This window comes from Stegostoma tigrinum, chromosome 8, assembly GCF_030684315.1.
Source record: "Stegostoma tigrinum isolate sSteTig4 chromosome 8, sSteTig4.hap1, whole genome shotgun sequence".
Lineage (NCBI taxonomy): Eukaryota > Metazoa > Chordata > Chondrichthyes > Orectolobiformes > Stegostomatidae > Stegostoma > Stegostoma tigrinum.
In genome coordinates, this window is record NC_081361.1 from 48,685,326 (window position 1) to 48,703,329 (window position 18,004).

The window sequence follows — 18,004 nt, forward strand, 5'->3', positions numbered from 1 at the left end:
GTCCAATGAACGCATGGTTCATCTTCTATAATGTATAGTCCTTTTATGATACATTGTCAGTGTGTCTGTGTCGTGTTCCAAATTTTTTTGACCGTTTTCCAGAGAAAGTATTTGAAGAAAGCAATTTTAAAAGCAAGATTTTGAAAGCAGTATATGTTTCCTTATCCTAAAAAAAAGGAAATCCGATGAGAAGCATACAAAATAGGAAAGAACTGTACCATTTGGCCCCTTGATTCTGCTTGGCCGTTCTAAAAGATCATAACTGATCTGTTTATGTTTCAAATTCCACATTGCTATGTATTCCTGATAACCTTTTGGTTCTCTTGACTAACTAAAATGGCCTTAAAATGTTTCAATGACCCCGCCTCCACCATCATCTGAGGTCAAGAATTCAAAGTTGCACAACAGGGAACTGGCAGTTGGGGCTGTGTGAAGAGGGCTGTGGTCTTCCCTCAGGACTGGCAAAGGAGGCTCTGGTAACAGATGCTGCCAGCCTAGTCCTACATTTCAAGTCAATGTTGTCTCAGTCATTGGGAGGAATGCTCAATAGTGCCACAGGAAGGTCAATAACTAAGTCGAAGGTTAAGTGCCACCGTCTTCTCTCGAACACCTCTCACTCACTTTATCACTGCTTCTGAACTCAACTCCCACCAAGGCTGAAGCTCCTTTCACTGATGCATGGATCATTTTCCTTCGCTTGCTCTTGCACACAAGTGCCCCCATCCTATTAATTATGCATGGCGTTTGTGTATCTTACCCACCTGGGACATCTCCCTACCTTTTCCCCACCTGCAGCAGCTCTAAAAGCTGATGTTACTCACTTTCATCTTCACTCAGTCCCTCTCTTTATCTCATTCCAGGAGAAAATGGCCCACAATAGAACAAAACGAATCAAGATGAGTGGTGGGATACCTAGCAAGTGGCCGATTGACTCCGACTATGACTGTTCAAACCCCCGAACTGATATTGAAAGTTGCCCTTGACTTATTGTGTATTATGATATCCGGACTGACAGTGATCACCTGTGACTTGACTGAGGCATGGCCATTTGGTAGAGGCACATGCCGTGTATTTGTAGTGTAGGCTACTGGCTTATGCTGTAGTTAGCACATTGAGATAGGACAGTGCTGTAAAACAACATGTCTATCATGTAACTGCTGACACTCATGCCAGGCTACCTGGCTTTGTGTAAGCACTGGTCAGAAAAGCAATATAGAAGTGCTGAGAGGGCAAAATCTTCCAAACCACCTCCAATGAATTTACGTCCTCCCTTAAAGGAGACTAGAACTGCACACAATAGTGAAGATATGATCTCATCACTGCTGTGTATAATTGAAGCATAACATGTTTACTTTTATGTTCAATTTCTCGCTTAAGAAAGCATAGCATCCCATCTGTTGCTTTTATTATTTACTGTACATGCATAACAACGTCTTCTGATTCATGAATCAAAACACCGAAATCCCTCTACATCTTGGAATTCTGCAGTCATTGTCCATTTAAAGAATACTCTGTTATTTTGTTCCTCCCGCCAAAGTGGACAGCTTTACATTTTCCCACATTACACTCCATCTGCCAGATTTTTGTCCACTCACTCAACCTATCTAAATCTAACTGCAACTTCCTGTGTCTTCTCAACTTAGTTTCCTACCTACCTTGGTGTTGTCTGTAAATTTAGCTCCTGTGCATCCATTGCATTGGAAAACTCTTATTTCTGCCTCTTTGAAATGGGAATAAGGTGACATAGTAGAGCTTTGTTTAATGACACAAAAACATTATTTTTTGTAGCTATGAAATGTGGTCTTTGCTGTGTGTATGGAAATCTTCCCTTAGAATGAAACAGTACAAGTCAAAGCTTTAATAAGTAGATCTATTTATCCGTTTGTCAGTCACACAGCAGATTTAAACTCTCGATGACAGACTGTTGCTAATATAAAGCTATGTGACAGTGGAGATATATAGGTAATATGATATAGATTAATACATCTTATTAGTAACTTGCTATCATCAGATGTGTTTCATATGCTACAGAAGCATACACAGAGTAGTGGAATGGGAACGTTGTCAGTTCATTCTGATCCGTGTGGCGTCAAAATTCCTTTGTCTCTCCAGTGACAACATTTGGTTTCAATGGGTTAGGAAGGGATTAATTGAATTTCTATTTTGACTATTATTTCAAAGTTACTGGAGTTATGTGTGTATTTATGGACATTCCTAGCGTTCTTTTAATTTGAAGACTTGCTGTATGGTATCTCTGTTCCTTTGTGTCTGCAGTTACACAGTAATAGTGGACAAAATCCAGACCATGTCTTGACACTAGAGTAAAGTGAAATGAGACTCTATGAAGGATATTCAATTCAAGCCTTAGCACTTGATGCACACAATACAGTTTTAACCATGCAAGAGAATTCAACGGGGAGCCCTGCAAACAGGCATGAGGATCACTGCGCAATTATTTTTGCACTGATTTGAATTATTTCCAGCCTTTAGCGACTCTGGTGGCTCAGATGCAACTGGTGTGCAAACCAGCGCCTAATTTTGTCAAGGTTTGGAATGTTGACTTGAATGATTCACAGTCTGTGCAACTATTGAAAATCTCCCTGAAGTTTCCAGCTTAGACTGCTAAAAGGGACCAAACTAGCCTGTAAATGATTGATGATCCCTTTCAATTCATCAGCTGTGCAAAGTTTAAGAAGGAGTTAGTTGCATAATTACATTCCAAAATGGCACTACTGATCTTAAATCAAATTGTGCGTTGATTGACGTCATCATTTACCTGGCCAGATGCACCTAGGACATTCACTGCATGCATATTAATTCCTTTTGCCAATAAAATGTCTGTGTGTCATAAGTTGGACTTCTAAGGCGACTTGTAGCTCCCAGAAAATGTGTATTAGTGATCCTAATTTCTCACCTATAATGTGAACGTATTAATTCTCTGCTGTCACTGAGATGAGCATCCCTACATGTTGGTCGGAGCCCTACAGTTCTGGTGTGTATTACTTGTGTTGCCTGCCGTAATACTAAAGTCAAGGTTCCATGGGTTACAGTAAATTAGGTTTTGTGTTGAATATTCTAGAGCTCATTACCAATCTGTTTTGACATTCACTGTGCCACCAGACTTTCAGAATATTCCTGGTTCTATTGGCATAACAACAGAAAAATAAATATCGATGAAAAATCTTTTAAGGTAATTTTATTTGAAGACAAATCTTCATGTAATATTAAATATATGCTGATGAGACATCTATATGCTGTGTCCTAGCCTGTCAGTAACATGAGGCAGTTGTTCATCATTTATATTGTGCAGCTACTTCTAGCATAAAAGCTCTTTACCAATGATCCCCTTCATCAGTGGATCCTTCATCAAGATGGAGTTGCTGACTATGAGCATGCTCTTCCTCTTTCTAATTCCCAAACTGCCCACTCAGCTGCTTCAGGCTTTCGACCGACATGATATTAACTGATGACAGCAGCTGCAAAGTAGGTGTCATGTTATTAAGTGCTGCTAAATCTGTGAAGAATGCTGAATGGAAATATAATCGCTCTAAAAATGATGACAAATATTCATGTTCCACTGAAGAATGAATAGAATTGGAGAAGCAGTGGTAATTATGCATCTTCTAAGACCCATGGCCTAGCTGTAATTTTTATAAGATCCTGAAGTGTAAATATTGATTACAATTCATAAATAATAAGCTGTAGAATTTTCAGTTCTGAATTTTATTTTTAACTTTAACCTGTGTTTTCCAACTTTCTTGCTGTTCCTTCACTTCAGATCTTTTAGCCAGTAATTTTGACAGTTTCCAACAGGCCTAGAGTTGGTGGATTGATGGTTCTGCATGCCAAGTACTGAACCATATTTGGTTTTTGGCTTAATTTTTGATGCAGTTGACAAGGTCTGATTGCCAAGCAGGCACCCTGCTCCAGTTCAAAAACAAAAAACAGAAATTGCTGTAAAATCTCAGCATCAGTGGAGGGGGTTGGAGGTGGGAGGGAGTGGTGGGGAGAAAGCAGAGTTAACATTTCAACTCCTGTAACTCTTCATTGGAACATCCCTACTATGGTTTACTGGTTAGGGAGGGCATGTGGGAAATCACTTCTTCCGACACTGAGCTGGCTCGCAAGTTGGAGTGGATTAGAGGAGGAGGCAGCAGGGGTAGCAAACTGGTAACTTTCATTATCTCAGGAAACTCTTCCTTCTCCTGGACCTACAGATGTAAGAAAATTTCTCTTCATGTAGACTTCAACAGTTCGTTTGTGGATTACTGGTTAGAGCGCTTAGTGCCTGGCATAGCTAGCAGAGAATGTTTTGCATACGCTTCTCCCATATGATTCTGAATTTGGAATGCAGGGTTCTCCAGCTGGTCATAGAACCCTCAATTTGTATATTTAAGGAACATAACACTTACCTCAAGCAGGTATCCTCAATAACTGAAGGTCACCTGAATCTAATCTGGCAGGCACCCTTCCAGCGTAGCTCTCACACAACAGATCACAGGACAACATCTGGAGTTTAATGCCTTATACATTGACATCTGCAGGTTTCATTTCTCCACCACTGACTTAAGATTGTCAGATAATTACCATAAAAAAGTCTACAAAGCCATCCAGAATGACCCTAAATTTCCCTCATTGCAACTTACAACTTGTTCAAGAATGTTCACCTCCACTACTATATCAGAGAATCCATTGTATGGCTGGTTATTCTGTGAAGCATTTGCTGATATTCATTCAAATTTACCTTATTCTAGTTTGAGTCTGTGAACTCCTGTTGCCTCTTGTGCAATAAATTAAAAACAATTACCTTTCACTCAACTATGTTAAAGTATTTTTGTCAGGTGATCTGACATTTGTTGGATTGACATATGAAAGCAGGGTGATTACCTGTGGTTCAGTGGTAAAGTAGCCAGCTTCCTTCTGGTCTATTTATTTATGGATCTAAACAAATACATTTTAATTAGTTGGGCTTGCTGAATCTTCCAACCAAGGGCAGGCACATAGAGGTCAGGGCTATTTCAAATCCTAAACCCACTGTAAAGACTTCATTTTTAAAAAATTTTTCTGTAATTTTGTGCCATCTAAAGTCTTCCCTCTCACACTTTCTCCAGCCACTTGTTAATTCTCTCTGTCATCTTCCATCTTAACTCACTTGCAGGTGGTACTGGGAGTAATTCTGAGATAATGACCCTAGAGATCTTGCTTTTTAATAATTCACAATTGCAGAAATTTTGAAAGAAACAAGCAAAGTACTCTGCATTCATGTACCTGTTTCCTTGTGATGTCACACATTTTTCAAGTGGTAGTTCAGAATGAATCGTGGATAGCTCCCCCTCCCCAATTCCTGCTTGTTGAAGCCTCAGCTCTTCCACTGCTCTCACTTGTCACTTCTGTTGCTGCTTTCATTTTGAAACTCTTAGTTGTTTAGACTGGAACTTCACCCTTGCTTACCGAATTCCTGAGCTCACATTCTTGACATGATTATCCTCTCCCTCGAAGTGGTGACAATGGTGCAGAAAGGACAGATAATTGAGACAGTTGGCTCTGGAGAGGTACGCTCTCTCTTTGCTCACCTCTGCAATTGAATGCTCGGTGGGCCATTCCAAGGGTGACCTGCTTGACTCCCACCAATTAAGGCCCTAAAGTGATCAATTAGTAGCCACTGTAGGACCTCCAACGTACCTCCGGACCAATTAGAAAAGTGTCTGGTTTCTGACTGAGAAAATAGGATGATCTGCCTGCTGCTTTGGAGACAGGACCTCAATTCTCCCCAGTCTGGTGCCAATACAAGATCCAAAAGAAAACCACTTACCTTATCACCATTTCAGCCCTTAAAGCCTAAGCCTCCAGCAGTGATTCTCTAGGAAATAAAAGCTGCTGGCCCTCTGCCAGTAGTTTCTGGTGTAGCTTATCTTCATCTTTGATGTTTGTGATTCACCGGTCAGCTTTTAAGCAGCTGATTGGAGTCTGAGTTGGCTGGCTATCCTGCTGAAGGAGGTTGGGGGGGTGGGAGGTGGGAGGGGAGGTCAGTCAGCACTGGAGATACCTTCCTCCCATACTTAGTCCATGCAGCGCTAAATCTGCGGCAACACTCTTTGGCTGCACCCAGTGAAGAGCTGCTGCTTCTTACTCCTAAGAATATTCAGAATTTATATTACCACATCCCAGATCAAGCCTGTGCCTAGAGAAAATATATTTGGGGTAGATGAGAAGCCTCGCAAATCATTTAAGCAGTTTTGCGTGTTCAGAACTCTCATGTTAAATAAGCAATTGCTACAATGGGAAAAAAATTTCATTTAGGTTCAGATCTGATACTTTCTGCCTACTATTTTTATATTACTTTCTGATTTTTACTTACCTGTGAGCAGAGCTTTTAATCAGAATGTTTGCCCCATTCATTTTATTCTCTGATAGTCATGGGTCCTTACGTTAAGAAGATTTTGTGTGAAGAACTTGGGGCCCCTGCAAACTCAGCAGTGAACTGCGTACCTCTTGAAGACTTTGGTGGACACCATCCTGATCCGAATTTGACATATGCTGCAGACCTCGTGCATGCAATGCAGACAGGAGACTATGACTTTGGAGCTGCATTTGATGGTGACGGTGTAAGGAACCCCACTTTGTTTTTCTGTCAGAGCTGTAATTCAGAGTTGCTGTATTAGAACTTCCTAGTTCAATGCTAGTGACTGAGTATTTTACTAAGTGTTATTGAAATGATTTGAGTAAACATATATCTAGCTGTGAAGTTCTGCTTTCACTCTGTTAAGCCACATTGGGCAGACTGTTACATAGTAAATGGAAATTTTGCTCATAAAGATAGATGCTACCATTTGTGACTGCATCAGAATATTCCTATTCATATAGGGTGGCATGGTGGCTCAGTGCTTCACAGCATCAGGGACGTGGGCTCAATTCCACCCTTGGGCGACTGTCTGCGTGGAGTTTGCACATTCAACATGGGTTTCCTCTGGGTATCTGGTTTCTTCCCACAGTCCAAAGATGTGCTGGTTAGGTCAATTGGCCATGCAAAATTGCCTGTAGTGTTCAGGGATGCCTAGATTAGGGGGATGGATTGAGGTGGGATGCTTTGAGGGTCGGTGTGGACTTGTTGGACCAAAGGGTCTGTTTCCACACTGTAGGGATTCTGTGATCTATAATATCACCCTGATATGATGGCCTACTTTTGCTATCTGTTTTACTAAGGATAGAACATTAAATCTTTTAACCTTTTTACTCTTGATTACATGAATAAAAATGAAGTTCAGCTGTATTTGTGTTGCTGTAGGATCGGAACATGATCCTTGGAAAACATGGATTCTTCGTAAACCCATCAGATTCTGTGGCTGTGATTGCTGCAAATATCTTCACTATTCCGTACTTTCAACAGACTGGCGTACGTGGGTTCGCTCGCAGCATGCCCACTAGTGGAGCACTGGATCGGTGGGTATGATTTACCTTACAGCTTTGGAGTACATTACTTACAGCTTCCTAACTTTTTTCTTTTTCTTTTCTATTTGCTCAGAATTATTGCCTTTGAGACACCATTTTAAAAAAAAATTTAGTCATGAAAACATGAACAATCTTTTGTTCTGTCTTTTCTCATTTGACTTTTGTTTTTTCCTCAAGAGCATTCTTCTGATTTTGAGGATTCTATGAGTAGCTCCACAGCTTCACCAGAATAGTTAAAACTTCAACTTCTCTTAACAGCGTCTGCATGCAAGTCAGTAGGCTAACCACACTCAATATTAAGAGTCTAAGCCCTGTATCCTTGTTCAGTTTCACGCAAAGCTTACTTATTTATTACTGCTGGTAAATCAGCTCCCAAACATTGTTGGACTCAGTAATTATTCCAAGATAATGCCACCAGTGGTGTTGTGGTTCTTGATGCATTTTTTTTAAATCAAGTAAAGTGCTTAGAACAAAAGGATCTTAAAAATAATTACTTGTATCAGTTTGATTTCTTTTGTCTTGAAGGCTTCTGATGATAAAATTTCCTGTAATCAGAAAATACTTCCTATTATCACTGTTGTATTGTTTCCCATTCAGCAAAGATTACTTGCATGTTGCTGAGCTGCAACAGACTTGCAGTCACCATTATGCTAGACGTTGTCTTGGATCACAGCATGTATCCAAGCTGCTTTTTCAGATTTGGGTAAATATAATTAAGAGAAGGCTGGTCTAACAGCAGTTTGCTTAAATATGAATAATAAATGTTTATAGTGGTAATAATAAATTAATAAAAAATGGAAAAGAAAGGGAAAGAAAACACCAAGTCTCATGCCCTTCTAAAAAATGCAACTCACGCCCTTTTGCCCATCAGGGACCACTGGATGGATATCTGGTCTGGGGACTTAAGTTTGTTCCTGACGCCGTCTGCAATTCTTAGCCAAGGCAAAGTCCAGCAGCTTGAAAGGAAACTCTCTCTCTCTCTCGCTCTCATGCAGTGTAACAAACAGCCAGCACACAGAAAGCAGATACAGAAAGACAAAGCTGCTGGCTGGTACAGAAAGCATAGGATGGGAAAATAAGCTGCAGGTGTGCTCTTTGGCTCGTAAAAGAATGTACACAGGACACTTTCAAGGTCACGCAGCCTGTCGAGTATCATCAACAATTTTAGCCCTTTGGCCCATCCTATACAGGATTGACTTAGTAAATTTTAATTAAAACTACATTACTCCTTTGTACTTCTGAAAATAACAGTAAGTTTCATGATATCCCAAAGATTTGTGATTTGCAACACTTTTCTAACATTTTTCAAGGGATGATGTTTGAACAGCCAGTACTTTGAGCTGAGAATATAAGGTCCCCTTCCTCTGCCTTTACGGTTTTTGCACTTTTTCAACATTTCTTCCTGCCTATGTCTGCCCCTTCTCAATCAAAAGTATTGGGCTTGACTGAACATTTCAGTAGGGACCACCAATACTGGTGTATTCTAATGGGAATTTAACACTCTTGCGCCTCCCCCACCTGAAGTCCAGATGGAGATTATAAAGTTATCTGATATTTAATAAAGCTCATGATTTAGATTTGAGCTCACACTAACTGAGTTAGTCTTTACTGTTCAAAAGCTGGCGTTAATTGCCCATTTTCATGCATTCTACACACAGTGGTTAATAGTTGAAAGAGGTAGGTTTAGTCAGCAGGGTAGACCTCTGCTTATAATCTTTGATTTTTATTCCTATTCTTTCAAGATATTTTCAACATGCACAACTGAAATAACCTCTTTAGAAACTAATGTAAAGCGTCTCCTAATACAGCTGAGAAACCTATTCTGTGAGTTTCTGAAAGATGTGTGGGATGCTTCACCCTGTTAATTTTCCTCCAGCAGCTGAATATCTAGAACTGCTTCTGAGTAATTCGAACGTTGTTGATGGTTCTTAGCAGTGTGGCCTAATGACTGAAACCTTCTTCTTGTTATTGTGCAGTTTGAGTTGGAAAGGTTTAGCTTTTCTCTGCTCTTTATGTTCCTCCCAAGAAACTCTTACCTACGGACATTGTGTTGCAATAATATGTTTGGAAGTCAAGAATTTAAAACATTTGAGCTACCAGCCTGCCTTCAGTTTTTATTGTAAAGTTTATTTGAAAAGACAGACTATGGATATCATTTGGGTGAAAAAAAATCTTTAAATAACTATCATTGGACATTTCTTACAAAGGTGGTACAGGTTGTTGATAATGTTGACTTGATGTTCAGCATGCACTAAGGTATTTAATTATTCAATAAAATTTTACATTTTGTTATCAAACAGAAATGCTAGAATTTGATTTAGTCCCCCCTTTGTCTGTCATCCAATTGGCATAACATAAAATGGTAAAATACATAATGGGTTAGCCAGAAATAAGCACCATCAGGCCTTCCCATCCTCAAGCATCTTAACTTTCATCTCTAACATCATCCTGAAGCGTGTAGGTATTAGTATTTCCACATTACCAATTTCTTAAACCTGTCTTCTTGACTTCCTCCACTCTTGTCACCAACATTAAATGAAGTCAGCTCATTAATTTCTGTATCACCAATATGGAGGTAATCTGTTCAGTGGCTTATGCTATATTTCACGTACTTTCTTTCTCTTACCCCAAATTTACTAAAAGACTCCCTATGTGCTGCCTTAAACCCACTCTTTTCCCTAGGTTGGCCTCTGTCTCCCTTATGCCTCTCTTGAGTTCATCTTGTCCATGACTCCAATCCCTACTGTCTTATTCCCATTCACACTAAACTTCAAATTGCCCAACCTCCCTGATGTTGCACTTATTTTTTTAAGTTTAGCAGAAAATTATTTATCCAGAGAGTGACCTCACAAATAATATCTGGAGTGGATAAAATGAGACAGATTTAGGAGAAAATTAGGTAATTATGCAGCCTGTCCTATTCTGTTCTATTCTACTGTGTCCCTTCCTATCAAAATCACTGTCAGTACCTTCACTTGGGTGTAGCTTCCCTTGACGCATTGACCTTGCAAAGTACTATTGCATCTTCAACCTCACTTTAGAGAGAAAGTTATTGAACATATTGCTGCATTCCAAATCTGTCTCCTAAATTTCCCTAAATCCATGTTTGAATCTCTGAATTTAATCTCTGACCCAGTCACAGCATTAAGACAGTTCTAGTCTAATTTACAAATAACTACTTCTGTAACTGGGACCATGGAAGATTATTTACCTGACCTTTTTGAGATTAATGCAATTTTTGACGTAGTTGACAAAGACTATCCTCCTCCAGTACCACCTCCTCTGTGGTCCAGCTTGGTGACCTGCCCTCAACTCGGCTCCACTCTTCTCTGTCCAATTGTAATGACTGCGTTCCAACGTTTCTTTCTGGTCCCACACCATTACCTCTGCAATCTCTCAAGGATCTATGCTTGGCACCCTCTTTACTCTATTCCACATATTCTCCTTTTTGGCAGGATCTGCACATTTGAGATCAATTCCACAATGCATGGAGTATATTTTGGGACAGTTTTCTTAACAAGTTGAACAACATTAAAAACTGGACTTCTTAACTCTTCCTTTTGAAGGGTTGCCAAAGCTACAAAAATAGCCTTATATGAGACTCCTACTGGTTGGAAGTTCTTTGGAAATCTGATGGATGCCAACAAACTTTCCCTTTGTGGAGAAGAAAGCTTTGGTACCGGTAAGGTGTTTTGTTTTCTGTTTGAGAAATAAAAGAGAGATTTTTAATTTGGTAAAGAAATTATGTTTGTGCAGTTGGACTTTTCATTTCCTGCTAGTTCAAAGACTTTTTTTTAAAATGTGAAATTTTTTTCATGTGAAATGTGAAAACTGTTCAATGGCTTTGTGCAGCTATAGCCGTGAAAATGTACTCACATTTGAACTGGATTGTCGTGCAATGACTTAGAAATTTGATGTAGCACTTATACGTTCATGCATATGTGGTGCTTTGGCAATGCTGAAACAGTAGTTCTATTTCCAGTACCACTGATTGGTTAATACCACTGTGGATCAAAGGCCAAGATGACTCACCTTTGGATCACGATTGTATGTCTCTCAGCAACCATGAATTGAGAGCATGTTTGGCTTTTTCCTTTTGGATATCTAGAGTACAAAGGCATTTAATGCAAGATTCGTGCCCTTTCAGAACGTGATGTCAACTAAAAAGCTCTAGGTAACTGAGGGACATGGATCCTAAGGCCTTCATTCTGATCCTTGCTTTGTATTGATTTGGCTGATTTTTAGGTAGGCTGCGAGTAACAGAAGTGGGTGTAATGGTTTCGGCATTACTTGGTGACTGAGGGTAAAAGTGAGTTAGTGATCCTATTTTTGATTACTGTCCTGTGCCTTTGGTTGGAATCTAAACATGTTTAGATGTCTGGGGAGTGTCAAAATTGCTTGGTTTCAATTTGCTGCATTTGTATAAGATTTTAGTTTGGGAATCACAGATTACCTACAAATGTGGTAGATTTCATGGATGTTAGTAAAATAGTTTATTTAGAATTAACAGTTTGGAAATGATATTCAAGCTAAGTAGGCAGAAAAGCCTTATTATCCTGTAACAGGTGAGAATGACTGGGAATGAGGGAATGCAGGTTTCCATGGCTGGGAGAGGCAGTTCCCTTACAATATTTGTTGCTCTTAGATTAAATAAATTGATGGATGGAACCGATCTCTTGGCCAGATATAGCAATCTTTTCTGATCTCATTCTTAGCTAATTAGAGTATTGTGCTGAGACATAGATCATGACATCAATGGTGCTACCATCACTGAATCCCGCACTGTCAACATCCTGGGGATTACCATTGACCAGAAACTCAACTGGACTCACCACATTAACAGAGTGGCTACAAGAGCAGGCCAGAAGCTGGGAATACTGCAGCGGGTAACTCACCTCCTGACTCCACAAAGCCTGTCCACCATCTACAGGACGCAAGTCAGGAGTGTGATGGAATATTTCTCACTTGCCTGGATGAGTGCAGCTCCAACAACACTCAAGAAGCTTGACACCATCCAGGATAAAGCAGCCCACTTGATTGGCACTACATCTACAAGCATTTACTCCCTCCACCACCAACGCTCAGTAGCAGCAGTGTATACTATTTACAAGGTGCACTGTAGTAATTCACCAAAGATCCTCAGACAGCACCTTCCAAACCCATGAACACTTCCATCTAGAAGGACAAGGGCAGCAGATATATGAGAACACCATCACCTCCAAGTTCCCCACCAAGCCACTCACCATCCTGACTTGGAAATGTATCGCCGCCCCTTCACTGTTGCTGTGTCAAAATCCTGGAATTCCCTCCCTAATGGCTTTGTGGGTCAACCAAAAGCAGGTGCACTGCAGCGGTTCAAGAAGGCAGCTCACTACCACCTTCTAAAGGGCAACTTATGATGGGCAAAAAATGTTGGCCTGGCAGTAACACCCACATCCCACAAATGAGTATATATATATCAAAAAAAACTTTGGAAAACTGTTCTTTAGTCAAAATGGTTTTCTGCTAACCAAGGTGTTAGGCATGTGCCAGCATTGGTCCGCCTAAAGAAGGTTGCTTACATTCAAAGTGAATTTTTTCCTTCTTGACAGCCAGGTTTGGAGTTCTTCTCAATAACATGTTCAGACATGTAATGATATATATCCTGTGACAGGTAGGATTCGAACCCTGGCCCAGATGTAGAGACTGCACCACTGAGCCACAAGAGCCTGAAAAGAGTCAGTTTCTGTAGTTTATTGCTCGCAGTCTTATGTCAATCTATTATTCAGTAGGCTATTAGCAAAGCACAGAAGTGCAAAGTATTTCTTCCTATTTCGATCATAGCTGATGAAATCATGCTGTGGCTGATCGCTTGTTAGGGTGTCTTCTTTATTCTGTTAATACATGGGTCCTTTTCCCATCTGTATCAGGGTTAAGAATTTCTTGTTTTAGCCCCTATACTAGCAACCTGCCCTTAACATTCCTTGGTTCTGTCGTTTATCAGCCCAGGAAACTGCTATTGGAGCTTTTTTAAGACACAGAAAGAAAGAGCTACAGTATTTCTGTAATATGCAATGAACTTATTAAGATTTGTAAAGTTATTACAGTAATAGCAGTTTTTATAGTTGTCTGTTCTCACTGCTTCCGAAAGATTGTCATTTTGATAAGGTTAGGAAGGGTGCTTGATGCCTTTGGAGCTGTGTCCTTTCAATTCTGCATGATAAAAATAAGAATCATGTATGGTAAGCTAAGTCTGTTTGTGTCTTTTTAACTTTTGAGATGTACATGTATACTAGGAGACTCTGTGTTGTATACTACACCAAAAATATTCCTGTACTTCATATATTATTTTCAATGCTTGAATCTGCTCCGAGAGCATCTCAGATCATACTGCTCACTTTGCTTTGATTTTGATTTTGTGATGTACTATTTTCAATCCCTTGTCATGTTACCCAGCAATTGTCTATATTGTTCTCCGTCGTGAGCACACTGTTGGAGAATTTCTTCCAATATGCGTCTAACCGGACTGCAGCTGTCAGACTTAGAGGTAAAGAGAACTTTTATTTTGTGATATCACGGTGAGTCAACGTTAACAGAGGTTAGATACTGAAGACTCAGCAGCAATGCCGAGTTACAGGACATTTATAGAGAGAGACAGACAAGTCGATGCAACAGATAACAGTGATCTCGTGGTTGAAAGCTTAATATTCTCCAGAAATCTCATCATCTTCCTGAGCTGCAGGCTTTATTCTTCTGTTAATGTTTAGCTAACATGCACTTACTTTCCTGACTAAGGCAAAAATGTGATTAGGTTTTACTAAGATAGCAGTTACTAAGAACTAGGGGAGGGTTGAACACTTTTTAAATTGACTCTTCCATTTACCGTTCTGGCTGTCACATAGTCTTTTTGCCTTTTTGACACTGACTTTTCTCGAACATGCTAATTTCTTCCACAATTCCCTCCTAAGTGATCCTACGATCAACACGTCCTTTAGTCTTCATCTACAAATGGAGGATCATATCCAGGGGGATAGGGGTACATGTTTAAACAGGCCTCCTCATCATACCTTAGTGAATAATGCATAATCTCAGGAAAGAAAGCAACCGGAGTGGGTTGTGGCTGAGGGATAGATGAACAAATAATGTGCAATTCTATCACACAAAAAGTAACAATAATAAGTATAATGCCATAGTGAGCTAATGTCCCCCACCAAGTCCCAAATAGCCACCATTCTGTCTCAGGGTTGTAGTTTGGATTTTTTGCCCATATCCTATGAAATTTCTTTACCTTTCTACCACCTTCCTGGATATGATCAGCTAAATGGGTAATATTTTCTGCTTCATCAGGAATATGCGTACAACACTCTTGCCCTAGTCAGGAAAATAAGTGCATGTTAGCTAAACATTAACAGAAGATTAAAGCCTGCAGCTGAGGAAGATGATGAGATTTCTGGAGAACGTTAAGATTTGGACCACGAGATCATGGTTATCTGTAGCATTGACTTGTTTGTCTCCTTCTATAAAAATCCCATAACTCTGCATTGCTGCAGAGTCTTTGGTATCTAACGTCTGTTAGTGCCGACTCTCCGTGATATCACAAAATAAAAATTCTCTTTACCTCGAAGTCTGACAACTGCAGTCTAGTTATTCGCTTATTGAAAGAAATTCTCCAACAACACTCATTCTTCAGACTTGGATGTCCTACATTACAAATTTCCCGTAGGCACTGGCAGTGTCTACTGCTTCTGTTAAATGACATTGGAGGGAATTCCCAGACAAAATCCCATTACCAATCACAATTCAATTGAATAACAGAATTGTATTCCATGTACCACCATAGCTAAGGATTAAAATAACTATGCAAAGGTGTAATAGCAATGATGTAGATTTATTTAATAATTTAGGAATGATTCAAATGCAATGAAACTCAATATGATAGTAAATGATTGAGAAATTTGTGTAATGCCATCACTTAGAATAGTACCAAGTCACATAGACTGGTAGGCTATAGGTAGCTTCCCAACTAGTGTTGACATTGGATGGAGCTCTGTAATTTGCTTCAATACCCAGGGGTATTGGGTTTCTACTACTGTGTGTTGAGATCACTCCTGGAAAATGATGTGTTTGTGCTCGTTGGACCCATGCCTGGTATAAATCACAGTGATTTCTTTTAATCCTCTCTGAATTCTTGGCTAAATTGCTTTACAACACAATTTATTGATATGTGTTTAATGAAAAATTCATTTTTACTATGGATTTTTAAAGGCAAGCCTTTTGGGATCAATTTTGAAATCTTAATGTAATAACATGGTGGATGAATTGAATACTGTATCAAAATTAAATGCTTTTTCAATTTTACTTGCAAGATTATCTGAATTTGGGAGTTTATCCATTACTATTTTTAAATCATATTAAATGATTCTACTCTCCACTGCTCTAATGAAAACAACTCAATTTCTCATGGCTTATATCAGCCAGCAGTTTAGCAAACAAACAATGGCTGTGCTGGTTTTCCCAAAGAAGGAACGTAGATGCAAGCCAATCAGCTCATGTATGACTGGTCTGCTGTTCCATATAGTCACAGCTGATCATCTACTTCAATGCCTATTTCCACACGGTCCACATGTCCCTTTATACCCTCGATATCTACAAATCCGTCAGTATCTATTTCAAACATATTAAGACTGATCTTCCATAGCCATTTGGGGTAGACAACTCCAAAAATGTACGACCCCCTGAGGAAAACAAAAATTCTCCTTGTCCCAATCCTAAATGGCTTTCCCTTTATTTCAATATTAAGTTCCCTGGTACTGGACTCCCCAACTCTGTAACCCTTCAAGTATTGTGCAGGTTTCAATGAGATCACATCTTGTTCGTTGAAATCTGGACAATACAGGATCAGTTTCCTAATCTCTCTTCATAGGGCGGTCTGGATAGCATGCAAAACAATACTTTTCACTGTATCTTGGTACATGTGACAAGAGCAAATCAAATTCTATCAATCCCACCATCTGTGACCAAGTCTGGTTCCAAATTCAATTCTCTAGTTATTGACTCCATTCATGCCCCTAACAATAATCTGAGATTAGGCAGTCTGTTTGCAACCTTAGAGTCATTTAACCCCGAATTAACTTGCCCATCTTGTTTGCACCATAATTTAAGATCACCTATTTCCACTTGTATAACAAAGCCCAACCTTCACCCTGTCTCTCCTCATGCCTTCATTGCCTTTTGGAAATTGGCTATTAAACATGTTTCTCAATAATCTCTCTCAATTTCCTCTCCGTAAACTTGAAATCACCCAAACTTTTGCAGCCTTTGTCTTAATTTACATCAAATGCTGCTCACCCATCACCCCCTACCATTGCTGACTCGCAGTGCAGTCAAGCAAATTCTCAGTTTGAAAATTTTCATGTAGCCTTCAAATCCCTCCAAGACCTCACTCCTCCCCATCTCTTTAATCTCCTCTTCCACAACCCTGAGATATTGCTGTTACTCTGTTGCTATTTTGCATGATTCCTTTTTCAGTATTACTCATCTTCCGTACCTGAAGTCTGAAATGTTGATTGACTTCCACTTTATTGCCAGATGCTGTGGAATTTCCACCTCACTTTTTCCAGCATTCCAGTTAATCTGTTTTGACATCCTTTTTATTCTATGGAAATGAAAGTATATATATTTCTCAAGCTGTTCTTACTGAGGCTTCACACAGATTCACCGTTACATCTTTTATATTCCATATATCTTCCCATAGAAACCCTACGAGCTGATCTAGTTGAGGAGCTGCTTCAGTAAAATCTTTCCTATACTGAGCTTTACAGTTTATGTCCTTTTTCCCCATTCCCCTCAGCCAGTGTCAGCTGTTATATACTTCTAGTCGACTTGGTTGTCAGAACTCAGTACAGCCTTTGTTTAGGTAAATTACCATTTCCAACTTAAGGTCTATCTTCAAAAGGGTAAATGAAAGAGGAAAATGATTTCCTAAGGTTAGAAAAGAAAAGGACAATAACTAGGAGATGATAAGCGTAGAAAAATGCAGAGGACATACCGTGTGGGTGAGTCACCACACATTACCTTTTAATTTAGCTACTTATCCAGAAATCTACTGACAAGCACTGAAACAATGATTTAAACTTTATTGCATGTAGCAACCAAAATAAGACCCCTCAAGTAAACAAATTAAGCGTCATTACACAACTCTGCTATTACCTGATTACTGGTGGAATTTAACTACAATTATAATCAAAAGTGTCTGTTGCTAGACATGTCCAGGGTTTCATACTTATGCAGTGTTCTGCCAAGGGAGAGTTCTGGTGTTCAATTCATGTACGTTTCTGTCCTTTAGGTCTATATGATATTGTTCATGATTCTTTACAATCCTTTTGTCCACAATATTGTCTACCCCTCTGGAACCATCCAGTCTGCAGCCTGCCTCCTTATCAGAAGTAGTTTGTTTATTCCTTGTTACATTTAGCATCAACTATCTGTTTAAAGGCACTACTTTTCTGTGATTGACTCTTTAAATTTTTCTTCCAGTTATCCTTGTGGCATAAAACAGCTGTCTGTCAAGTAGATG

At 39.5% G+C, this 18,004-nt stretch overlaps 1 protein-coding gene across 2 annotated transcripts in view; it reads left to right on the plus strand.

Moving 5' to 3' along the window:
- The window catches only part of pgm1 (phosphoglucomutase 1), a 74,808-nt gene that overhangs the window by 46,730 nt on the left and 10,074 nt on the right, over nt 1-18,004 (plus strand). For both annotated transcript variants that reach the window (XM_048538909.2, XM_048538908.2), the window contains exons 5-7: nt 6,415-6,605; nt 7,286-7,440; nt 11,016-11,131. In XM_048538909.2, coding sequence (XP_048394866.1) covers nt 6,415-6,605; nt 7,286-7,440; nt 11,016-11,131 — 462 coding nt within the window. The remainder of the gene's footprint in view (nt 1-6,414; nt 6,606-7,285; nt 7,441-11,015; nt 11,132-18,004) is intronic.